Source organism: Artibeus jamaicensis, unplaced genomic scaffold (assembly GCF_021234435.1).
Source record: "Artibeus jamaicensis isolate MK-2021 breed Jamaican fruit bat unplaced genomic scaffold, CSHL_Jam_final contig_519, whole genome shotgun sequence".
Lineage (NCBI taxonomy): Eukaryota > Metazoa > Chordata > Mammalia > Chiroptera > Phyllostomidae > Artibeus > Artibeus jamaicensis.
The window spans coordinates 31,656,933-31,682,118 of NW_026521871.1; the positions used below are offsets into that span (position 1 = coordinate 31,656,933).

Consider the following 25,186-nt stretch of genomic DNA (forward strand, 5'->3'; position numbering starts at 1 on the left):
AAACAATTTCTGGATGTCAAAAATTCTAACCCCATGATCACTAAATTTCAACACAAGCCTGATTAATAAGAAAACAGAGACTCTGAGAAGTTAAGCAAATGACATAAGACAAATAGACTGGTGCCTGCCCCCCAAGGTATGAGGCCCGGACCCGGATCCTCTCAGCCAGGCTGAGGCAGTTTCCAATCTCCTTGTGGTTCTAATGCAAGGCTGGGGTGTGGCTGGGCTAGCGAGCCTGGGCTTTGTGACCTCTGGTTGTCAATTTCTTCCTTTGTTCCCAAGGGAGCAGGACTGCTCCCAAATTCTAGAACCCTCTGCAGAGTTTAGAAAGAAGACTTAAATCCAGACCCCTCATTCCATCCAGCAATGTTGGACAGTGATTCCAAACCCCCAGGGAAGACAGAGCCACAGCAGGGGAAAAACTGCCTTTATTTCTGGACCTCACACTGGAGATCCCAGCACGGAGGTGGTGGCTTTATGTGGGAGCAACACCGCCCCCTGGACTTGCAGTGGAGGATGAGGAAACCAGGCTGACTAATGTGCCCATGTCTGATGACAGCACCCTCGGGCTGACCCCATCTACCACAGCACTATGGCCCCTAAGTCCCCAAGACTTAGCCACATTAAACAGCTCTGTACAAAAGCCCAGGAGTGTCCCGCCTCTGGTAACAAATGGGAAAATCCTATTGGAGGTCACTGCTGGGGAGACATCTTTCCAAAACAAAGCTGAGGCCCACTCAGGAGGGGCGGTGATGAAAGGCAGCTCACAGACGTGCAGGGTGATGACCCTGTGGACATGTGCGGGGGGGGGGGGCTCAGCCACACGGACACGAGGACCAGCTACACACTACAGTGACATGGGGGTCACAGGGTGCTCACAGGAGTCGGCAGGCAGCCAGGAGCTGGAGCTCAGGGCAGAAACTCTCTGTCTAGGATGGTGGGTCCCGGATGGAAAACCCAGGGCTGTGTTCTCCTCCGCCCTGCTGGGGCGTGGAGCCAGGCCAGCCTCTGCTAGCGAACCTCCTGACCAGAAAATGACACGAGGGGCATTTGTGAGATGGAGGTCAAGCCGCAGACAGCCATGAGGTCAAGCTGGAGCCCAGTGTGGCAAAACCACGAGCGCCACCCTTTGTGAAACGTGGAGACTGGGAGCTGCAGCCCCACTGCTGCCTGCAGGGCGGGCTCACTGGCTGCACCTCACCCTCCTCCCGGGCCCGAGTGTGGGTCCGGTGGCTTTCTCAGTACCTTTTCACAAGTGGGTCTCTTGCTGGGGAACCTGTGCCCATAAGAGGCTGGATTGGGCTGTGGCTAGTTGAGGGGTCCCTCGGTGGGTCCAGACCCGGGAGCCACGCTGAGAGAACAGGCCCCCTTCCCAGCTGTGTGGTTCATGGGCATGGAGAGACCTGGCAGCTGGCTGCCCTCATGAGAATGCCCATGTGTCCAGAGGTCAGAGGGGCGGAGAGGCCTGTGCCCCAGACACCCTGGATGCCCAGACAGGGTAAGAACAAGCGGCCCTCAGGTCCATGTGTGTCTAACAGTGCTAAGCCAGTCCACGGCCTGGGACAGCAGCACTCCGGAGGACTGTGGGCCCTGAGGGGCGGCTACCGGCCCGACAGGAGCGATGGGTCACAGGCCCCAGGCATGTGGGAGGTCTTCCAGTACTTTGAATTAAGACAGGATGCAGTGGTCTTGAGTTCTTCCAGTCGGACTGAGTTAAAAGCACGTCTTAGCAGCAAGAGTTTGTCCTTGTTTTTGTCGAATGAAGGTGGTGAAACTGGACCGGGCGGGTGCGAGGTCAGTTTAGTGAGGGTGCAGGAGCTGCTGCAGGTGCATGCGACGCAGCCCGCCTCCTGGGGTCCTCAGGTGAAGTAGCGGCAGGGTGTGGAGTCGATGTAGCAGTAGGGGGTGCACTGCAGGTCCCCGTACGACCTGCAGAGGCAGACACAGGTCAGGGTGGACACGGGCCAGTGGGCAGGAGCGCTCCCACCAGCCCGCAGGAAAGAGCCATGTTCTAGAGGTCACCTGTAGTGACTTTTGGTCCAACATCATCAAGCAGCAGCCACTGCTGCCAAGGGTTCTGTAGAGACTGCGCCCACGCTCATTCGAGGTGAGGGATCTGGGGGGAGCTGGGTCCAGGCCTCTGGGGCTTTTCCCCCTTGAGCCCAGCTGAGGGACCTGGGAGGAAGGGGTTGGTAGCCTTGTCTTAACACAGCATCTCTGAGAGACCCTCCCCCTCTCAAGGCCTCGGACACCTCCAGCTCCGTCCATCAGATCGCCTTGCACTGAGACAAATGTTCACTGCTGTGCAGCCCAACCTGGCAGCCAAGGGCCCTCAGTGGCTACTGAGCTCTTGGAATGAGGGTAGGACTCCGCGCAGTCCTGGACTCCATGAGCGATTGTCTGCACTCGTCTCCATGGAACCACCACCAGCTCAGACCTTCTGCCAACTTTCTGGCAGATGTGTCCTTACCTAAGGAGGGGACAGTGCGCACAGACACAGATGCTGTGGAGGCCTGGTGACTTCAGGCCTATAGTTCCCCCAGCATGGTCTGGTATGTTGATATGTGTTTGGGGGGTAGGCCTTGAAAAGACCCCTTTGAAGAGATTGCAGAGAGGGGGCAATAGAGAGACAGGCCTGCTGTGTGCTCCCCAGCTCTGCCTAGAGCCTGGGGCCAAGCTTAACAGAGGGAGCGAGGGCTGAAGAGACGGCTCTGGACAGACTTAGGATGGGGAGGGGCCAGTGATCCACACTGGAGCGGAGGGAGGTGCAGGGCATGGACTGGAGGGGGGAACAGCCTGCACATTTTCCCTGGAGCGCTGGCACCTCTGGTTCTGTGCAGGTTAGGGGAATGTGGCACCACTTTACACCTTGAAAGGACCCAGGAAGCCACAATCTGGGCATGGAATCAGTGTCTCCTAGGACCAGTGGCCCTCAGCTGGCTTGGGAGATGTCAACATGGAGGCCAGAACATGAGAACATGTATCCTGAGCAACGTAAGGCCACACCGAAGAGTCTCAGAAATACTTAGAGGGGTCCTTGCAAGGAACACCAAGTTCCTGGGGTTTTCTTGAAGGAGCCACAGGCCAGCAAAAATAGATATTGATACTGCTGTGGTCTCGCTTGCAACCACGGGCCTGCCCAAGCATGGAGGGCTGTTCCAGAGAATTCAGGTTACACAGATGCTTAGAGTCTTTGAATCACCTGGACACCTCCACTCTCCGCTGGGCTCCCCTCCCGGCCCATAGCCCCGAAGACCAATGTGGCCACAGTGGCCACTGGGAATGGGAGCTGACCACCCAGGGGCAACAGCCAAGCCTACAGACTGCTGCTCCCAGCGGCCCAGGATGGAGCTGCGGCTGTGTCTGCTCCCACGTGGAGGTTATGGGCTTGCTGCCTGTCTCCTGCAGGTGAGCAGGAGCCACGTATCATGGTACTTGTTACCATACCTCAGTGTCTAGAGGGTACCAGGAACCTAAGATGCAGTCAGAATTATTAGTAAAGGAAAGAAGAGAAGGGAGGAGGGAGGTGCAGGCAGGGGAGGAAGGGTGTCTCGCTAGCACGTGAGGCCGTCCTACCCAGGGAGATAGGTCTCGCACGTCAGATGGCCAAAGTCAGAGCCGTCACAGTCTTCCACACCCTTGTGCCGGTGACCATCTCCACAGTATGCCCGGTGACAGCCTGAGAGGACACAAGGAAGTGCAGCCCTGAGAAGGTGGGGGAGGAGGACAGGGGCCCCAGCCTGGGCTGGGCCCCACTCACTGGAAAGTGCTTTTTGCTACCAGGGGTCTCCCTGGCAAAAGTGCGGCCTCGAGGATCCACCCAGAGCACGCCCCTCTCGAATGGACTTCCACGTAGCTTCAGATTCACCCAGAGACTGCCCCCAGGCCTCCAGGTCCCACACTAGAGAACAAGGAGACCCCCAGGTCCCACACTACAGAATAAGGAGACCCCCAGGTCCCACACTGCAGGATAAGGAGACCCAGGCTCCAGCCCAGTCCCACCACTTGTTAGCTGAGAGACTGAGAGCAGCCCCTTGGCATCTTGGGACCTCGATATCCCTGCTCAAACCTGGGGCACGGGCACCAGCTCCCCCTCACAGGAACACTGTGGGTTCCCATGAAGTGAAGGGCAGGAGACTGTGAGCATTGGTGACCAGCCATGGTGGGTCTTGTCTGTCACAGAAAGCTTTCCAGATGGGTGACCCTGTGTCCCTGGGGAGCCAGATGCTCTTCAGTAGGGTCTCTGTTCTCACACAAGGGGAGAGTCTTGGAACATGGACCCCACCCCCATTGTCACGGGGCTTTGAGGTCCTGTTCATTCCTTCCTGCTATGTGATCCATGGGCTGGAGTCTGCAGGAGGGGCAGAAGGGACTCGGGGCAAGGCCAGCATCCTGGGGATTGTCCTCCCAGGACCGGTCACAGGTACAGCTGCACAGACAGTGAGCAAACTGAGAGCAGCTTCTCAGCCCCACGCCCACCACTGAGCACACTGTTCTCAGGGCACCATCAGTCCTCCTCTGAGCGTCCCGCAGGCAAGTATGTGACTTCCCATCTGCACATGCCCAGCCCTGAGCGGAGCCTGGGTCCTCACAGCAGGGGTTTAAAACTAACCCAGCAAAGGGATGTGGACCCCCCACTGTCCTCAGACCATTCACACACACATGGGCTCACAGAACTTCTGAGGACTGGAGCAGTCAGTACTGACACCCTCATTTGTCAGTCGAGAAAAGTGAGGCTCGGGGCCACGACCTGCCCATCACCTCACTCCCGAGTAGCTTCCCGGGAGCTGAGGTGAGCTGGTGGCTCTCGGAGCTGCATTAGAACTCTGCTCTGAGTCTAAAGCCCATGCTTTCCACCCCACCTCCTGCTTCTGTCGCTTGATTAAAAAATAAATGAGCAGCAAAGCAAACCCTCCAGCACCACACTGGTTGCCTGCTCATCCTGGCAGCATCAGGAAAGTCTGCCCAGCCCACTTTGCATAAAAAGGGCTTTGCTACCCACGGCTCTATCTGGCGAAAGTGAGTCCTGACTCAAGTGCTTGGCTTCCTCCCTTTTGCTTTTCACTCCTGTATCACCCTTATCCTTTGACAAAAAAATGTGGACTGGAATTTGGATTTTGCCAAGAAGTACGAGTAAGGAAAAAGGAGGGACCTGGTGGCTTCTTTGGGGGCATGATCCTTGACTCCAGCCCCCCATGACAGGCCTGGATGATGGAGGAGTCAACATGTGGCAGATCACTGAGGCAGGTCACCCCCATAATAGCTCAGGGACACCGCTCTGGCTCTAGAGTGTCCTGAACCACCACAGCTGGTGTCCAGGGCTTGCCCTGACCCCCACCCTGATGGCGATTCAAGCTGCAGGCTGGGCCCCACTCACTGATGCAGTCGTCACCGTCATCATTGTTCCCGTCGTCACACTCCTCCCCGGGCTGCAGGACCCCATCCCCGCAGGAGCTGCGCTGGTCTACAGTGTAGTCCACAGGGTAGAAAGGAGTCAGCTGGCCAATGAAACACACCACAGTTACCAAGGGCAGCACACCGGGCAGCTGCAGGCGGGGCAGGTCCTTGGCACTGAGGACAGAGCCTCTGGGTCCAGGTGGCACTGCTGACCTCCTCTGGGCAGGGAAGGCGCTCCTAGCTGTCTCCCTAAGCTCTGTAGTAGTAGGAAGGCTGGGCCAGGTCAAGTCAGTGACCTGACAGTGCGGGATGTGAGAAAACCTGGGACCTTGGCTCAGAAAAAAGGCTCTGTTTGGGGAGCAGAGGCATGGGCAGCTGCTCAGAAACAGCGAAGAACGCTCAGCCCTTGTGTGTAAAAGGACTGTCAGAACTCTGCCCCGGGCCTGACTGTCGGCCTTCCCTGCCTTTAGTGATGAGCCCCTCTCCTGGGTGGGGCATGTCCTGTGTGCCCACCTCCCGGTACCTGGATGGGGAGCCAGCCCAGACTGTCCTTGAAGTAGAGAGACCTCTGGTCTTTGCGGAAGGCAATGGCATTTCTGGTGTTCAGCCTCTCAAGCTCCTCCTGGTTGTTGACCACAAAAATCTGCCAGAGAACACAATGGAGAGGCTTCGAGAAAACACTTCCACAGGGGCAGGGGAAAAGCTGGAGGACACAGAATCGCTGCCCTTGGACTTGTGAACAGTGGGAAGGCGGTTTGTGCGTTACACTCCAGCCTTCCTCCTGAAGGAGGAGGAAAGTCTCGATCTCCATATCTTTTCAACCCAGTTCTTAATGTCTCTGTTTGAAGTAAAAAAATGTGCCCAAGACTGAAATAAGAAGGTGAGGTCATTTAAGCAAGTAATGCAACATCTAGAAATGATCCTCAACAAAATTCTTATCCTCAAAGATGTTCATTACAGTGTTGTTTACATTAGTGAAAGCTCGGGCACGCCCTATAAATATCCGATAATAGGGCACTGGTTCAGTTAATCACAGCGCAGCTGCACGATGGCGGGTGGTTATGCGTCAGTTCAAAGGACGTTTACGATGAGCTGAGGTCCCGGCTCTACTTCAGAATCATCCAGTGGAGGGTGGGCAGTAGTGAGTAGGCATCAGCAGGAAATAAGACTGGCCATGAACTGATAATCACTGAATTTGGGCAAAGAGTACAGGGAGGTTCGTTACACTTTATTTTGCTCTTGTATTTATTTGAAACTTTCCTTAATTTTTTTGTTTAAAAAGAAAAAAAAACCTTCCAAAATGGATTCATAACCAAATGAATATTTTGGTTTTTTCCCTATTTTCCAACTTCTTATAAGTGTGGACCAAGTGTAAGTTTTACTGAACAAATATACACATACACATATAAAACACAAGTTTTACTATTACACAGCCCCACGGGGACCAGGTGAGAGGTGCCGAGGGCTAACACCCCAGGTTTCTCCCAGAAGAACCTTACCGCAGGGACTCGTGGGGAGTTGAGCCCATACACAGATTCCCCATATGAAGGGTTGTTCACATTCAGGGGGCTTCCGCAAAGACATCTTCCTGGAGGCCCAGGAAATCCTCTTTCTCCTTTGGGTCCCATGACAAGTTGTCCTAGGAAGCAACAAACTGCTCTGTTACCAGAGCCAAGAAAGAAAAACCCAACAGCCCAGGGTGATGTGAGCAACCTTCACAACAGACCGAAGGTTGAAGTCCACAGTATTTCGGGGCAGGCCAGGGGGAGAGGTTCAGTGAGATGCTTTTGATCCAAGATGTGGAGGAGGCGATGTTCTCTGTGGGTCCCTTAGCCATGCTGGGTGTGGCATCACCTTCCCCACCCTTCTTCTCCCTTCCCTCTCTTTGCACCTTACAGCCTAGAAAGATAGTCATTCTACTTCCCAGGGCTCCTTGCATCTGCAGGTGACAGTGTGCCAGAGTGTTGGTCAATGCAAGGTCTGGGGCAGGAGAAGGGTGGGCATCTGGGAAAGTTTATCCTGAGGAGGGAGAATCATAACTGGAGAGAGACACAGTTTTCCCCCTTTTCTTCCCACCTTGAAGATAGACAAGGTTGCTGGTACTGCAGCAGCCATAGTGCAAATATGAAGTAACAAGGGTAAGAAGAAGAGAAGCCAACGTAAGGGACAAGCCAGGGGCTCATGGGGACTGGAGTCCTGACTCTTAGAGGATGAACTAAAGCAGGCCACTGTCCACCTCTCGACTTTCCTTACTGTAAGCAAAAAGCAATCCTGTGTTTTTAGACCATTATCAACAGGGGACTGCTCGCAGATAAACAAGCGGCTCACTGATAACTTTTATTGTTTCTAATTCATTTTATGGTGCTCTTATATGTTGGATCTTTACAAAGGAATTTCTGAGTCTGCATTTCTTTGATATCTTCTGGAAGAAAATGGAAGTTTCAAATATTCTCAGCCCATTTACTCTCCCCTGGTACCGAGAAGAGTGTCCTGAAAAAATATGATCAGGAAATTTACTGCCTGCAGTGCAGGAGACCAGCCAGGGTAGTAGTTCTCACCTTGACTTCTAAAGGCCCTGATGCCCAGGCCGCACCATTAGGACGGCTGAGAACAGAACCCAGGCAACCGTACTTCCAAAAACTCCCGAGATGATTCCAACCTGCACCAAGGTTGAGAACCACTGGTCTAGGAAATTGGTCTTTGCACAAGCCATTCCCCTGCCAGAGAATTCTCCTGTTCGCCCTCCATCCCTCCCTCCCTCCCTCCCCAGGTGCCTCTTAGCTCACTCCTGATCTGCGTTCAAACATTGCTTTTCCAGGGAGGCCTCTTTGAATTTTCACACTCTGTCATGCTCACCTCAGATACAGTTTCATAGCTCTCTGTGCCTTTTCTTCAAGGTACTTACCTCTGCTTGTGATTCTATATATTCTGAGTTCACTTGATCTTCCCCAATAGAACCTAAGTTCCAAAGGCCAGGTCTGATGAGTTTTCATTCACCAGAGTCTGACACACAGCAGGGGCATGGTACATGTTTGATGACTGAGTGAGTGAGTGAATGAATGAGTGAATGAGTGAATGAATGAATGCAGACTGACTAGAAAGAAAGGAAAGGGTCTTCAGAAAAATCTAGATGTCACACTCCAGTCAGTGGAAAAATGCTGGAGCAAGAGCCACCCAAACAATGGGAAGAGAGGAAAAGATAAGAGACTAATAAATGAAATAAGTACCCTTCCTTCTGGGAATATAACGGGAGCTGCTGCTGGAGGAGCGGGCCTCAGTGGGAAGACCCCAACTTTGAGACGCCACGAGCAGGCTCGGAATGTCCAAGGTCAGAATGCTGCGGGCATGAGGGCAGACGGTGCTTGCCAACATCTTATACCAAGTCATGGCTGTTTTTTCTAACGAGAAAGAGGACCATCAACCTGTGGGAAGAGCACTGGTCCTGCGGGGAAGAGCCCAGAGAGGCGGAGGCTCCATCAGCCCAGGAATATCCTGGTAATTAAGCAGCCGGGGAGACGGAGGTGGGAGCACTCTGTAACCGAGGATGTCAGAGTGGCACTGGGGCAGCCTTGCAGCCAGCTCTGGGACCCCAGCGTGGTCCCATTATCCAGTTAATTGGTGCCGAGGCTGAGATGTGAATCCATGTTTGACTTAACACTATGCCATTCAGAAGACGAACATCCAAGAAGGCTGGTGCTTGAAGGAGGATGGCCATTCCCAGGTGCCACGCTGATTCACTTATACCCTGTCTGGGTGCAGGAAGGACTCGGCCAAATTTGTAATTGGGTTATTGCAATGCATCCGAAAAGCATTTTGCCTTTATCAACCCCCCCCTCCCCTGCATCCTCTGTGACTTGGGTAATAAAAAGCTCCCACTGTCTCCACCTCCCACAGCACCACCCTGTCCCACGGCACTGGGCACCAGAGCCAGAGGCAGCCTCATGATCAGCCGACAGGATGTGGCAGGGAGCCGGCTTCCTGCCACCACAGCAGTTTCCCTGCCCATTCCTCCCAGCTGTCAGAGGGCATCTCTTTCCCCTGCCTGATTCCTGCCAGGCTGCACTGAAGGGCACTGCTACCCAAATGTCCCCACTCTGGCCTCTTGGAGCTGGTCCGGTGGCCTGCCCTGGCCTCCATCCCTGCAGCCAGGGGCCCTGCTCTCCACCTTTGCCAGGGAACTTCCCACCCCCCTTGGCTGCTGTGGTGGGAGCAGGGCTGAGAGAGGAGTCTGGGAGGAGGCAGAGGAACCGCAGCACCGTCTCCACACACCCCTGCACTCCCACCCCGCCCCTGCCGAGGCTGCACGGCTGCCGGGGAAAGTCTCAGACCCAGGAGTCACAGACTTGTTCTGGACCAGGTGTGGCCAGCAGTCAGCTTTGTGACCTCAGGGAAGGCACTTCTCTCTGAGGCTCAGGGTTCTTCTCCATAAACAGAGGGTTGGACTAGCCTGGGAGAATGTGGCCTGTGGCCCACAGGGCCTGAGGACAGTGCAAGACAGGCTTGAGGCGGCGGTTCTGGAACTCTGGGAAGCGGTGTGCAAAATCCTGGGCAGACATTATTTTTTTCTGACAGTAGGTTTGGGATTCCTATCAGATTCTCACAGGTATTCTCAGGAATCACTTTGGGGGCCTAGTTAATCGTCTCATGACCGTTATCCAACTGGTTCCTGGTACAGAGAAAGCCTCTTTTAAACTTCTCCTTCCCCTTCTCTCCCAAACCTCCAAAAACTTTTCCAAAGAGCAGGATTATTGCCCCATTTTCTCCAGCCCCCTCATTCTGGGAGGCTCCCAGAAAGGAATTGACTCAAAGGAAGGCACAGGGAGGGGACATCAGTCCAGCAGAGATGGCCAGCAGCCTGCATGCCTGCTGCGCAGGACTGAGGTGGGACAGACTGAGGGCCAATGTAGCCCCATGAGCGCCTGTGGGGACCAGCCCCACCCATCCCACCTGCCAGGTGCCATGGGGATACGAGGCCGACTCAGCCACGGACCCTGCCACAAGGACTTGCCAACTGAAAGGAAGATGAAACACATCCATGGAAAACAGCCACCATTGTGGGGGCAACAGCAGAGAGGCTGTGTGTGACTGGGCGCTGGGGAGAGGAGACCTGTTCACTAGAGACCCAGGAAGGAGAGGGTGCTGTTGGGTGAACCAGGGGGTGACAGGAATGCCATTTTAGGCCCACGGCCCAGAGAGACTGTAGAAATATGCCCCAGCTCTGCGGAGGGCGGGGCATCTGCTGGAGGACAGAGGGCAGCGAGGCTGGGATCTGGCCCAGAACGGGGTGGTAGAGCGGAAGGGGATGTGAGCGCACTCGGCTGCGTGAGATGGAGCTGGGGACCAAGGAGAGAAACCAAGGCCACGCCGGCCCTACTAGAGGGATGGAGTTGCAGCCCACCGGAGACTGAGGGACAAAGCAGTGGGGCCTGAGTGAGCAGCTGATGGTCTCCAGGGCCTGCCCTTCTCTCCCAACCCCGGCCCGAGGAGGAAAATAGGGTTCAACTCAGATGAGGGCTGGCCTTTACAAATATACTCATACATTAAAGTCTGAGCTTGCTAAGGACCTCCTTATGCATCCACACAGCCCCTCACCATGTTCCCTTGTGAGCCCCTAAGTTCCCCAAGGACCAAGAGAGTCCCTTCCAGAAGCACAACCCAGGCTTCAGGCCACTGCTCTCAGTCCCTGGCACCTTATAGTCATGGGGCTCGAGGGAATGCTGTGCAGGAGGAAGAAGAACCGGAAGGACCCTCGTCCGGATCATCTTAGTCAACTCAGGGAAACAGGTTATGGGGCATGGCATGTGGCCAAGGCTGCATTTCAAATCTAGCTCCCTTAACGAAACAGAAATAGGTACAACAGGATAACTCACTGGCATGTAGCATATTTTGCGGGGTATAATGCGCACCCACACCTTTGTGTGCATTATACATAAAATTATTATACTCTTTATTATATTCATGGTATGTTAATCATTATATCCATAAACAATGCACATCCTTAATTTTTTCAAAAAGTTGGACAAAAAAAGTGCACATCATACCTGGCTAAATAGGGTCATTGATGTTTGTTTTCTCGGTATTGCAAGGAGATAGCAAGAGTTGGTGCTTTTTTATTCTTGCTAGACACAGGTACTATTTGAAAACTTCTACCTTCTGTTTTCAGAAGAGAAAAACTCCTAAGACAGGTGGTGGTATATGAAGAATATGAGAAGAGAAGGGACTAGAGATTGGAAGAGGAAGGATTCCCCCAGGCCTGGAGAGAATGAGGACCCCCTGGTACCCTAGAGAAGAGAGGTGTCAGAAAAATGGTTTGGGGGCACTCCTTGGAAAGTTGAACCATGCTGACAGGATCCCCAGCCTTGTAAATATTCTAATACCTGAGGATGGTAGTCACCAGGTACCACGACCCCATGGCCTCAGCCAACAGGCATTTTAGGCATAAATAGGACAGATAAAAGGCCAGCAGGACCTCCTTTGCTGTTTTTCTGCCATAATTCCCAAGGTCTTGGCCAATTATTTTGCAGCAGTTGAAGCAGTGGAGAGAACCCCAGCAATGCCTAAGATTGAATTTTCATGGTGTTCTGGCAGATTGGGAGTCTGAGTCAGCTTTAATTTGTTTTAAGAATCTAATAAAATATGATATTTCATGATCATCTCAAGATGTGGTTGCAAATATATTTCCCTAAGTACTGGGGGAAGTGCAGTGTGGAATTTCGCCTTCATTCTTAAGAAAAGAATTGGAATAAAAATGTTTGTCATTCCTCTTGTATAACTGAGGACAAAGCATCTCCCACAATCAGTGGACAGTCTACTCGGAGCCAGAGATGCTGTGTCTGTACAGACAGTGCGCTCTGAAAGGCCTCGCCCTGAGCTGAGAAGACAGCAAACTAAGTCAAAAGCTTAACTCGTCCCATCAAACAGGTAAAACACCCTCTTAAGTGCTTTGATTTCTTTTTTACGGTTTCTTTCTATATTCAGTGCAAATCTATAAGGACTCTTTCCTAACGCTGTGTAAAATAGAAAAATTTGCAACAGTATCTTTACTTCTAGGTTTAAGAGAAGTGCTTAGAGCCATGAAACAGTTTTCTAGAAAAAGGTGTTAGTTGATGAACTATGTGCCCGTTACTCTTCACTTAGCATACCAATGGCATCAGTTCTATCTGTTTTCCAAAGTGCTGAAAACAATGCCAGAACGATGTTTATCTTCCTGTGGAAAAGTTGAACAAACCAATTTGTGGGGATATAACAAATATGTTGAAGTTCCTCTAGCGGTTGCTAACTCAAACCACGAGGCAGACCTCTGCCGACATCGCCTCCCGCTCTCTCTGGGAAGCCTGGCCAGCAGTGCAGTTTGGTACCTCAAGCGAAGCAGCAGAGCTCTTACCTGCAGATGGGGGGCCTGAGGGTCCAGGGGGACCTGGGGGACCCTGGCGGCCTGGTTGACCAGAAGGCCCAGGTTTGCCTGGTGGGCCTATAACTCCACTCTCTCCCTTCTGCCCCTAACAGAGAAACAGAGAAAGGCGGAGCCTGTTATGAGAGCATGGCAGGACAAACTTCCTTCTCCATTTATCTTGAAATCAAGGACCACCTTGCATTTTGGAGCAAGAGCCCAAGGCAGAATGCAGCCCCACAGAGGTCTTGACCACCAAGCTCCAAAAGAACTCAGGGCCGGTGACATTGGAGATGGTGATGGTTGCAAGTTTGCAGGCGTTACTTTTTGCTCTGTCTCAATAACATGGCATGTGACAGCTGAAAAAACAATCCAACCCACTCCCCTCACTGGGAAGATGAGGAAATAGAAGCTCAGAAAAGAGCAGGAACTAACACTAGCATCAAGGCAGCAAAGTTGAACCTAGAACTCAGACCATCTGCCTGCTCACCAGGACCATTTTTATTTTATCACAGTTGTTTCCACCCAATGGCTACCCATTAACCTCAGGATACAGACCCATAACATGTATCCTAGATCATAACTGTAATTATTTCTGTGGTCAGTTCTTAAATGACTCCCCATGAGACATAAGCTCCCTAGACTTCTGAACTTGTCCTGTTCACCTCCCTCCCCCAGATCAAATGAGGGAGGAGAAAGAAGCTGCAAATGCAAAGGCCAAGTGGTTTTGCTCAGCTGTAAGTCAAAGATTTAGGTTTTCACCATGGCCACAAGACCCTGGGTAACTCATCTCATTGCGTGGTGCCTCATTTTCTCATCTGTAAATGGGGCCAGAAAATATTTGTATACACCTGCATGGTTTATTGTGAAGCTAACAAAGATCTCAGGGGTGAAAAGGGGTACCTAGAGCAAGCTGGTTACCATAGCAACTGGCTGGTTTCATCTTTCTCACACCCTTGGACAGGTCCTGATTTCTTAAAGAGAGGCCCGCCTGCAGTGGCAGTCATTCCACAGGGGCTGGTGTCCTCTTTGCTCTGTTCAGGGAGGGCCACGAGCAAAGCTTTCTCCCTCAGGGCTGCCCGTAGGAATGACTCAGAAACCAAGGCCTGTGGATTCTTTCCCCACAGTTTGCTAATGGTCCGCTCTTGCCCCGGGCTTAACCAGGACAGTGATTGATGATGCCCCACATCTTTGGCCTGGGTCCCCTTTCTACTTTTGTGCCTTGGCAGGCTTGCCATGTGATGAAATGTAATCTTCCCCAAGTCTGGGATGCAGGCCTGCCAGGCACACTCCTTTCCCATCGCCATGGTGATGTGTAACCTACCCCTTTGTCAACATGGCCCTGGGGACTCTCTCAGCAGTGTCTAAGGAGTTTTTAAACTGTTAATGTGGGACTCAGGTGTCAGAGTTTATTTCTAATTCCATCCTGATGGAGGGAGTCTTAAGCCTTAGCTCAAGGTGAAGCATTCTGTGAGGTAACCAAGATGGGTCCCAGAATGGCAAAGGAAGTCACACCATCTTAATATAGCCACAGTGAAGGCTTGTTTTTCTAACAGCCATGTCAGCTGGCTATGAGCACAGGAAGTGCCCAGGTTTCAAGGTCTTGGAAACGCTTCTGATTCTGACACCAGCAGTGATGGAAGACTCTGCTTTTCGGTCATCTTCTCAGAACAAGCCATGTCTCCATGAGCAAGACTCACAGAGCAGTGCTTTCCAGGAAAAGCATTCTTTATCCCTTCATTGCCACCAAGTGCAGTGGGCTCTCTCAAAAGTTGTTCTGTCTCCTTAACTGCTGGTTTGTACAGGGAAGTCAGGAGCTGCTTTCCTGACCTATCTGAAGGCAAGTCCCAATACATGAAGGTCAGAGAGAAGATGTGATGTGGAAGAAAGCTGGTCTCAGCTCTCTGAATTCCACCTCCGGCCAGGAAGGCGGCTTCGCTTAGGTGGCCCTTGGCAGGCCACACCACTAATCTGGGACTCAGCCTCCTTGTGACTACACAAAGGGAATTAAATGAGTTTGGTGGTCGTGAAAATCCTCTGGCTCTGAAATTCGAACTTCCTAACCTCCCTTCTGGATTTCTGGTTCTAGGATTTGGATAGACCTGCAGTAACCTTCAGAACCTCTTAGCACTCCTGGCCCAGTGAATACTGGGAATATAAGGCTCCATGCTAGGAAATTAATTCACGACAAAAAGAAAGCACTGTGGCGGGCTCCCGTGGATAGCAACTCAAGTATCTGCAGACCAGACAGACATGGAGGAATCAGATTCCTCAGATGTCACAGCATCTTGTAGAAAGGGTGAGCTCACTTTCCCAGCCCCTCTGGGCTTCCAGATGTGGCTCTGGTGTGGTTTTTGAGATTACTACAACTACATCTCTTTCAACTTCTCAGTGGCAGTCCTCACCAGGAAAAGACAAACCCTGCCCAAGGAAAGAACTAGACAACAGAAGCCAGAAGTCTTCTCGAACCCCAGTATGGAAAATTCTGGATGAAAGTCAGCAAGCAGCAAGGGAGAAAATGATCTAAAAAGAGAGCTTCCCCCCTTTCTCTCTTTTCTGAGTCTAGTTTTTAGGAAGTCGGCAGCCAGCAGCATTGTGAAGGCACAGCCATGCCACCTGGAGATCGAACTAGAGTATTGTGACTTCAGAAGTTACCATGAAATCTGAATTACTGAGGTGGGAGGCTGAGTCGTTGCCAAGTTCACTTGGAAATGATAGGAACTGGCTTCACACGTTAGCATGGTTCTGAACCCTGGCTTCGAGTTAGAATCACATGGAGAATTTTATAAAAACCAACCATCCATGCTGAAGCCTCACACCAGGTCATATACGGCAGAGTCTCTGGGAAGTAAGGCCTAGGCATTGGGGACAATGAGAGGCCACCTGGGAGCTACAACTATTACTCAAAGGTGTTCACTTCTCAACATTTGGTTAGGCCTCGCTTGTCCAAGCAACCCTACCCATTTACTAAAATCTGATGCAGAGATTTTAAAAAGATGTTAAAAATGCTTAATGATTACCTGTGGTAATGAGTAAAAATGCGTATATTATCAGTTTTAAATTAAAAATTTATGATACAACAACTATTATTGGATATAAAGGAAACAAATAACTAGAAAGTTCACAAAAGAAGTAATGCTGGAAAGGACATATACTAAAGTGGTTACATGGTTATGCCTGGGTGTTAGGACTTTAGATGACTTTTTCTCCATTTTTCTGGACTTTCCAAGTTTTCTGTGATGATCATATACAACATTTAGAATGGGAAAGAGGTAAAAAGCCAACAAACTGACAACCTAAAAAGTAAAGGGGCACATCTCTCACAAACGTCTGTCCATCAGAGCTCAGGTGAGAGGTTTCTCCAGGGCCCTCGGGATGGCGGCAAAGCCAACACGGCAATCGCACCTCCCTCTCTCCTCCCTCTCTCACTCTGCGTGGTTTGCCACGGGAGCCTGCTGACCAAGGGGAGTTCAGAATGAAGAATTTCCCTAAACCCTTAATAGTGCCAATAAAGAGGGTCACTTACAAACTGAGAGGGGGGAAAAGCCACCCACTCGATAATAGTTGAGACCCAGAAGACCCTTCAACAGCCGGGAAATAGCTGGGCTGTTCTCCAAAACTCCATTTGTGTCTGAGGCATTGAGGTAAAAAGCAGTTTTCTGGGTAAACAGCCAGATCTGGCTTCCACTCCCAGTTGCTTTGGTGAAGGTAGCCCTGTTCTTATGGACCAAAGACCCACTCTTGCTCCCAGCCTTGGAAACAGCCAGAACATCGCGTCCTATCCCATCTACTCAAACCATGGCTAACCGAGAGAAACCAGGAGCTCCCAAAAGTGGTGCAACCTGTGCCCATGAGCCCCGAGGAAGCTGAAGACTGGGTCTGTGGAATATCTGACTGACCCCACCTGCTGCCCCTCCACGCCGCCCCGCAAGGTGAGGAGGTCCGACTGCCGGGGTGTGGTAAGCCCCAGGACCCTTACCTGCTTGCCTCGCTTTCCTGGTCTTCCTGTGGGTCCCCGGTGTCCTGCTATCCCAGGCTCACCCTTTGGACCCATTTCGCCCTGGAAAGAGAAAAGAGAAGCAAGAGAGGAACTAGGGCATGTGGAGCAGGTCTACTCAGTCACTGGCCATGAGGACAGCCTTCCTGGATCCTGCCAAATCCTTTCAAAGCAGGCTGCTCCGGGAGACTGGAAAAGTGACAAGGTCATGTGAAAGGGAGCTAGACTTTTCATGGACGAGGGAGGGGAGGAGAAGCCTACCCTGGGTGGGGGGTTATTATCCAAGAGACAGCTGCCAGCTCCACACACGCTGGTGTCCCAAACCACCCCCCGGAATGGCCACAGTGGGAGGCTCCTGTGTTTCAGGCACCGCGCACCTGGGACACCACAAGCTGTCAGGGAATGTGCTTTCTCCTTTAGCTGAAACTGCAGTCGTGCTTTGTTTTCTTTTTAGCACAAATCTGTGGGGCTCTGAATGCCCAGACACACTTTTGACAACGACCATTTTGGGGAAGTTTCTGCTCAGGTAAGACCTTTACAAAGGGTTGCATGGTTTCCCAGTCTTCAGCAAAATTTGATTTGAGCTCCAGCTCACTTCCATTTGATTTCGATGAAAACTCTCTGTGAGGACAGATGTTCCAGACATATGTCCAAATATGCTAGTTATTGTAAAGGCATGGAAAGCAATATAAACAATATTCCTAGTTGAAAAGCCCTCCTTTGAAGTATTGGAATCAAGTGTACCAATTGCAGAATTCTATAGTTTAAGGCCAACCTTTCATAAACCCATTTCTTAACTCTAGTTTCTCTCCTTCTTCCCCATGGTCCTCTGGGATTCTCAGCCTTCTGGCTATTTCTTTAGATCATGAACCCACAGGGCACCGTTCCCATCTCCAGTAATCCCACTACAGTCCAGAAGGCACTGCCTACCAGCTAAATTTAGCAATGGCAACCACGGGAGCGTCTGTTAGTCAGCAGCCAATGTCCATGAAGAGCATCCCCAGACACTCAGAGGAGGTATACCACGTGGAAAGTTCCAGGGAATATCAACATACAGCAAGGATCAAGCAAAAAACTCTCAGATTATCTATCAGCTCAGCCAATGGAATGAATTTGTCCTTACCCCAGCTACCAACATTTTGCCTCGCCAAGAATTGTCCTTAAACCTATCATTTTTGTCCACCTCCCTGGCATGTCCTTCAGGATGCTGGGCAGTGAGAATGAGAGAGGACAGGTGACCGTGGGGATGTGGGCACAATTTTCTTTGGCTGCTTAGAAGGGCCCGAGGGGGTCTCTTGTTTGGCTGGAAGAAAACAGCGGCATAAACAGCATAATTTTTTTAAAACCATGAAAGGGAAGTGTGGCCCTTCTCTTCATCAACTGGAAGCAGCCAGTAATTTGTTGATCTAATTTCTCTCCTATGACCTAATTATGGTTATCATATCAGCTCTGTCTTAAAGAGCCTGCAATGACAGGGGAAGCAGACTCTCAATGGCGAGTCTAGGAAACAGACCAGAGACCAGAGAAGCCGTCGTCTTGAATTTTACAATCACTTATTATTCTTTGATGTTCACTGTTACACTGAAGGAATACCTGCCTAAATATTTTTAAATAAATTTATTTTTCTCTTTTACTGTTTCCTTTCATTTGCTTATTTAAGTAATCTTTTTAAAGACTTTATTTAATTTTAGAGAGAGGGGAAGGGAGGGGGAAGGAGACATTGATGGGTTGCCTCTCACACGCCCCACACTGGGGACCTGGCCTGCAACCCAGGCATGTGCCCTGACTGGGAATTGAACCGGCAACCTTTCAGTTCACAGGCTGGCACTCAATGCACTAAGCCACACCAGCCAGGGCAAAGTAATCTATTTTTAACACCACACCCCATCTCGGTTAGCAGAAAACATTTTTGACAGTTTAAGGCAGTGATAAGTTATAATAAATTGTCAGATGAGTGAAATTATTTAATATGCTCTACTGGCTGGAAGAAATCAGATAAAAATTGTTTATTCAAATTTGGAAAATAAAACTTTAAGGTGAACTTGAAAAAAATTAGAATTTGAAGAAAGCGTCTCGTGGCATGTTTGAAGAACATTGTGCTCCGAAGCCGAGGTGAAGATAACCATTTCCCAGGTCAGGCCTCACGGCACCTGAGGACCCACCGCTACGAAGGCAGACCAGGAGTGGTCCTCCGTGGCCATCGGTGCTCCCCCTTCAGTCTCTGATACCCCCCCACTACCCCAACTTCTTCCCAGACCCTAACCCTAGGAAGAGTTTTCTAAAAACATTCTGCCAGTCAACTGTCACCTTCACCGTTTTGGTCGGATCTGCACATCACTTCATTCTTATTTAATAAATATTTTTCTTTCAATCCACTGAATTAACTCTTTTTATTAAGCTTTGTCCCAAGCAAGATATTCATGAAATCTCACTAAATATTTAACGATTTAAGTAAAAAATGTACCTAGCAAATAAAACATGTTTGCCACCACCCAGCTAAAGTAACTCCGCGTGCCTGAGCAGCACACGTGCCGCCTTGAAGTGGGGCCAAGCTGGGCGCAGTCAGCAGTGGCGTTAAGCCAGAGATGCCCGAGCTTCCCTCTGGGGCCCTTGACCATGGCCGCTCAGACCCGCGTCCCTCATCACAGAGCTGTCTGCCTTCGAACATGACCACAGCCCTCTAAGAGGTAGCAAATGCAAAGAAGGGCCTCTGTCCACCCAGATGAAGTGTCCTTGCCCTCCCCTTGAACTGGAGGGGTCTTGGGCCATCCTGGCACCAATATGTTTAGCAACCTGCTCCCCTTTCAAACTAGAATCTTCCACAGAGAGACTTTCCCTGCCTGATTAAGAGCAAGGCAGGCCTCTTTTGTTACCTGTGGATGGTGTAGGGTTTTTTCACTTCTGTTTTCACTACTTCTATTTCTTAGTACTTCTCGGTACTTACTTTCTGCCCCAGCATTCCAGGAAATCCCGGGAAGCCCTGTGAAGGGAACAACAAATATAGTGACTGTCTCTGAAGTGACACCTAAAAGGGCAGTGGAAGAGCTTCATCAGCCTGTCGCTCTGCCAGTCAGTCGGTCAGCTGGACAGACAGACAACCAGTCAGTCAGCCAGCCAGCTAATCAGACAGACCACCAGCCAGCCAGTCATCGGTGGGCCAGCCCCCAGGAGGGGGTGGCCCACTTCCTTTGTAGCTGATCATTTCTATGCAATAGCCATTACCTTTTCTCCTTTGGGACCGAAGTCCCCCCTTTCCCCTCTGGATCCCTAAGAGAAAACCACAGGACAGAGTCAATGAGCTACTATCACAGGAGAGAAATCAGAGCATTTTAAACCAAAAGCTCCCTCAGCCAATGCCCTCACTTCCCAGGCAAAGAGGTGGGTTCAGAGAGTAGGTGACTTGCCCAGGGAAGGAACGCTTTGTAATTTACCTTCTCTGTGGACCCCAAGTACCTCTTGCATTAATAAAGGACGACCCACATAAAATTCTGGGTCCCAGATCCTCTCTCATCCCATAGGAAGTGTGTACTGGGTTCTGGCTGGGTTTTTCCTTTTGACGGATGAGCAGGTTGTGTGGTGAGAGCTTGGGTTGGACACACACAGCCGCCATCTCCCTCCAGCACACTGCGAGCCCGCACCAGCTTTACTCGCTCCTCTGCCCCATGTGAGGGGCCTCTCCCTCCACTGGGAGCTCCCCGAAACTGCTGACCCTGCCTCAGGGACCCCTCTCTCAGGCCACTGATAAACGGCGAGGAATATCTAAGCAAGGTCACTGCAGTCACCGACTAGAGAGAGACCTGGGGTCATCCTCCCTGACCCCAGCGCCAAGGGACCAGACCCGCTCTGGGGAGCTGGGAGACAAACACAAACCTTTTCCCCTCTGGATCCGGGGTAGCCCTAAAAGAGAGCAGAAGGTGCATTGACAATCAGCCCTGTGGGACCTCTGGGTTTGGGCGAGAGTGGAAGGAGTCCCTGCATGTTGGTGAGACGGGTCTCAGGGCAGTGCAAGTTTTAGGGGGGGGGCGGTGCAGCACTCAGTACAGGGAGGTCCCCAGGACTGTGTTTACGCCAGGCCTGAAAAGAACATTGCTTTTCTTACCCACCCCCCAAAGGCCTGAACAAAGATTCCCATCTGTTTTGTTGTCCAGAGGCTTGACCCTTGCTGCCCAGGAGAATAGTAGGAATGGCATCTCTATGCCCTTGTGTCCCTGTTCTGATGTCCCCCAAAGGCTGGTAAAGACAAGCACTCTGGCATCAGGCTGCCTGACATCTGTGACATTGTCTGGCCTGGACAGCGGCCACACCCCATCCCCATCTTTGCAGATAACAGCTGCTCCAGAGCCTTAGTGAGAAGATCTGGGAACATCCATCTGGACCAACACACTGACCTTGGAGCCCATTGGTCCTCTTGACCCTGGTAAGCCCATCAGACCCAGGTCACCTTTTTCACCCTGTGGGAGTGAGAAGAAAGGGGAAGAAGACCTACAGTGTCATCTCCTGGAGGAACTGAACCAGGACGTCATGGGCCAGATCAGAAAGGAATGGGGAGCACTGGGCCTGGCTCGTGACCCTGAGGACCCCAAATGCTCCCTGCTTACTCCCGGGGGCCTAAAGCTCTGCTCTCCACATTTCACTCTGGTGTTTGAGATCAAACGTGAAATGAAATTGCCCAAGCCAGAGCAGATCTCCAGAGCAAGCTTTCACCGAGCCGTTGAAAGGGAATAGCACTGGATCCTTTACTAGAGAAGGCTGTAAGGGGGAGGGGGGAGGAGGGCAGCCTGGGGCACTGGGGCCCCAGACGACAGAGTGTCAGCAGGCCAGAAAGCTTCACCGCGTTTGCCCTTTGCACAGGGTGGGTCTTTCAGACATCTCCGTGTACTCTCGCCCCAGGTCTGCAACCAAGTAGGGTGACCATCCACCCTGGGTGCATACGATGGGGGCAGGGTGGCTCTGGTGCCCCTCAGAATCATTTGCAGTGGGAACTTTTGGCACTTCCTGTGCTAAAATTCTACACCAGTAGTAACCAGTAGAAATGTAAGGTGAGCCGCGTACTTCATTTAGAATTTTTTTAGAAGTCATATTGAAAGTGTAACTAAACGGGTGAAATTAACTTTATCAGTATGTTGTTTTTACTGTAATTAATGTAATCTAATTATCATTTCAACATATAGTCAATATAAAAATTATTAATGAGATATTTTACATTTTGTTTCTCACGAGAAATATGTAAAACCTGTTGTGCATTTTACATTTAAACCACATCTCAATTCAGGCACTAAATTGTCACCCAAAATACATGATCTGTATTTAGAGTTCATAAAATTTATAGTTGAAAAAGCAGATTCACATACTCAACATGTGATCCACATACTTTACATACTTAAATGTTTTCAAATAACTGAATTGAGTAAAAGTTTTTAAAATGCAAACTTAAACTAATTAAAGTTAAGAGTTCAGCTTCTTGGTCACACTAGCCACATTTCAAGGGCGCCATAGCCACAGGTAGATCACGGCTGCCACATTGGATGGCCCAGCTTTATACAGCTGACTTTTAAAAAAAATATCCTTGGGACTTTTCCTACAAGGATTGGGAAGTTTTCTGTTCCTTTATAAATTCTGCCAGTAGGTGAATCAGAATAGATAGTGCATTCACCTGCCCAAATCACGGTCTCTATACCCAATAGTCTATGACCGAAGCGAGAAGAATGTAAACCAAGGCGTGGGTGAGGACCTGCTAGCTTTCCCCAACCTGACCGAGGAAGGGGGTTCCATCAGCATTCGGTGACCCCTCTCTGGGTTCGGTTGTTCCAGCCAGCCAAGGCCAACCCCCTCAACCTTCCGCCTCTAGCCAGGTCAGCAGAACAGGCCAAGAGCTCTCCATGCACAACCCCCTCTTGGGTCATCTCAGAGAATCCAAAGAGTTGCATGCTAACTCTCGGGTCAAGGGAGAATCCAGGGTCCTGTGAAATAATGCAGTGGCCCCTCATTTCTGCCCCTGCAGGAGCAGACCTGTTGGACTGACCAAGGCCTAGAGGAAGTGAGAGTCACTCACTATGTGCCAGGGACCAGGGGAGCCGCCATCTTCTCCCTCACGTTCTGATACCACCCAAACCCTGCAAGCACGCCACACTTACCCTGGGTCCTTCAGGGCCAGGCCAGCCGATGGGCCCAGGCATGCCAGGAACTCCCGGGGGGCCGGGTCTACCCTTGAGTCAGAGAACAAAAGTCAGGACAACTGGGCTTGTCCCCCGCCCACCCCCCGCAGGAAATAAGATTTGCCTCTGGGGCCCAGAGGAGTATGGGGCCTCTAACTCACGGCCCCAGAGCCCTCATCTCCGGAAGCCAACAGACAAAAGCTTGGATCACTGAGGCATGAGCGCAAGCCCTAGGTGTGACATTGTGTCAACACACAAGGTCTTTTACTGAAGAGACGAGAAGCGGTGGAGAAAGGATTCTAAACTTCTTGGTTGTTCTATTTTTATCACGTCCACTCCCCCCCAAAAGTCCCCTGCATTCCAACGGTTTCTCCCCAAGGATGATGTAAGTGGCATAGATTATGTCTGGGGAGCAGCAGCAAATGCTGTTACCTCCTCCTGCTCAGCATGCCCATCCCCCAGGGGCCACCTTCCTTGCTATACCAGCTCATCCCTGCACCAGTGACTATGTAGTTTTCCTGTGGGCAATGGGAGCTGTCTGGCAGCCTCCACACTCCCCCCCCCCACTGCATCCAAAAGCCCAGCTCCCTTACTTCAAGACAAGACAAAATGTGTGGTGCAGTTCTCACACCACAGCTCCCCCAGGGGTCAGGCTGAAGCTGGACACCACCTGCTCCCACCCCACATGGAGCTTCTTCCCCCGACCCATCTGGATGCCGCTCTTCTCAGGCCCCTCCTGGGAGAGCTCCCTTACTGCAATAACTTATTCACTTGCACACGGCACCAGCCGTCTCTGCCTCTGCTCCTAAGGAGCTCAACCTAAGCTGGGGGCTATGAAAGTCAGGGACTTGCAGCTTATCTTGACCTCTGCACCCACTGGCAAATTTCAGCCTAGCTAGAGGTGGGGAAGCCTCAGCCCCTAAACCAGAAATCACAAATGCTGCCATGTGTGCCAATGTCCACTCTTGCCTCCCACACCCATGGCACAAATCACTCATTAATCATGGCCCTCTGAGCACGGAAACCATGCCAGAGTTTTTCCAGCCCAGACCTTTGGACCACCACTGGGTCTTGGCTGGAGATGTCATCTGTGCCCTGAAGTGTTGTAACTTTGTCTTGCAAAGGTCTGTTTGAGGTTCTATGTGAGAGTGCAAATGTTTGAATATAACCTTCAATCAAAAAAAAAAAAAGTGAGTTATATTAAGAGCCACAGGCACCTTTCTTGGCCGAAGTTTTGCACCTCCTTCTATCACCAAGACCCACAGCGTCAGTGCCAGCACCCAGCACCTACTGACCACAGCGAGTGGCTGGCGGTTTCTTCCTTCCCAACACTAATGAGTCTCGATAACACGTTTGGTTCACTCAGAGGCCCTGTGACCTTAGTGACTCTCATTTATTTCAGCAAAGACCCTTTGTTTCTGCCTGTCTGGCAGTTTATTGTAGTTTCATCTAACAGACAGAGAGAGCCATTCTGTGGTGCGGGTTGGGACCGTGGAGGGTTTCCCTGGTGGATGGGGGATGAGGTGCTCTGAGGCCAGGGAAACGTGGCCAGGCGCAGCGGCCTCGGGAAGACGTCCGGATGCCCAAGTGAAGGAGTGGGAGAAAGAGCAAAGTTGTGACTGTCATCCTCAGGATGGCAGTGCCACCACTGTCCAGTGGGCTGAGGCCACAGTAGGGCACTGCTGGTTCCCCACCCCAATGAGTGTGCGTGTGCACACATACACACACGTGCGCGTACACACGTGCCTATGTAATGCTGACAGAAACGCATGGACCGTACCTTCCTTCCTGGTCGGCCAAGCTCCCCCTGTGGATGGAAAAGACAGGTAAGCAGAGGCTGCTTTGGAAGAGAGGCTCTGGAAGCAGTGGGCTTAGTGGGGCTGGTGACGGGGCATGCCCACGTGGCTCGGTCGCTTGGCCGCTCACAACACACATGCTCCATCAGAGGGCCAAGCCGTGGGAGCCCACACCTGCAGCAGCAGCCCAGTCCTCATAAAACCCAGCCTCGAGCACTAAGCAGAATTAGCACATGCCTTAAAATCTCAGCCAGAAAATTCTCAGGGGCAGAAAACAGGCTAGCATTACCAAGGAGAGGTGGGCTGGAGAGAGTAGTGCCTCGTACCTTTTCTCCCTTTGGTCCTGTCTTGCCTGGAAGCCCCGGTGGACCCTACACAATCAAGATAAGAAGTGAAGAGAGTGTACATCAGATTAAGGCAGAACAGTGGGAAGGGTGGCAGGACCCGGGGA

The 25,186-nt window shown here is 51.3% G+C and overlaps 1 protein-coding gene across 6 annotated transcripts in view; it reads right to left on the reverse strand.

The window, feature by feature from the left end:
- Positions 1 to 417: 417 nt before the first annotated feature.
- Positions 418 to 25,186, reverse strand: part of COLQ (collagen like tail subunit of asymmetric acetylcholinesterase) — a 69,424-nt gene continuing 44,655 nt past the window's right edge. For 4 of the 6 annotated variants that reach the window (XM_053669498.1, XM_053669497.1, XM_053669495.1 and 1 more), the window contains 15 exons: positions 25,062 to 25,106; positions 24,720 to 24,746; positions 22,919 to 22,990; positions 21,173 to 21,235; positions 20,655 to 20,681; positions 20,007 to 20,051; positions 19,729 to 19,764; positions 16,767 to 16,847; positions 12,782 to 12,896; positions 6,897 to 7,036; positions 5,921 to 6,040; positions 5,378 to 5,498; positions 3,577 to 3,679; positions 2,023 to 2,175; positions 1,843 to 1,929 (listed from right to left, as the gene is read on the reverse strand). In XM_053669498.1, the coding sequence (XP_053525473.1) occupies positions 2,049 to 2,175; positions 3,577 to 3,679; positions 5,378 to 5,498; positions 5,921 to 6,040; positions 6,897 to 7,036; positions 12,782 to 12,896; positions 16,767 to 16,847; positions 19,729 to 19,764; positions 20,007 to 20,051; positions 20,655 to 20,681; positions 21,173 to 21,235; positions 22,919 to 22,990; positions 24,720 to 24,746; positions 25,062 to 25,106 (1,122 nt within the window). In that variant the 3' untranslated portion in view covers positions 1,843 to 1,929; positions 2,023 to 2,048. Of the gene's footprint in view, positions 1,930 to 2,022; positions 2,176 to 3,576; positions 3,680 to 5,377; positions 5,499 to 5,920; positions 6,041 to 6,896; positions 7,037 to 12,781; positions 12,897 to 16,766; positions 16,848 to 19,728; positions 19,765 to 20,006; positions 20,052 to 20,654; positions 20,682 to 21,172; positions 21,236 to 22,918; positions 22,991 to 24,719; positions 24,747 to 25,061; positions 25,107 to 25,186 lie in introns of all 6 variants that reach the window. The other 2 variants (XM_037143943.2, XM_053669496.1) reach the window with 1 other exon arrangement.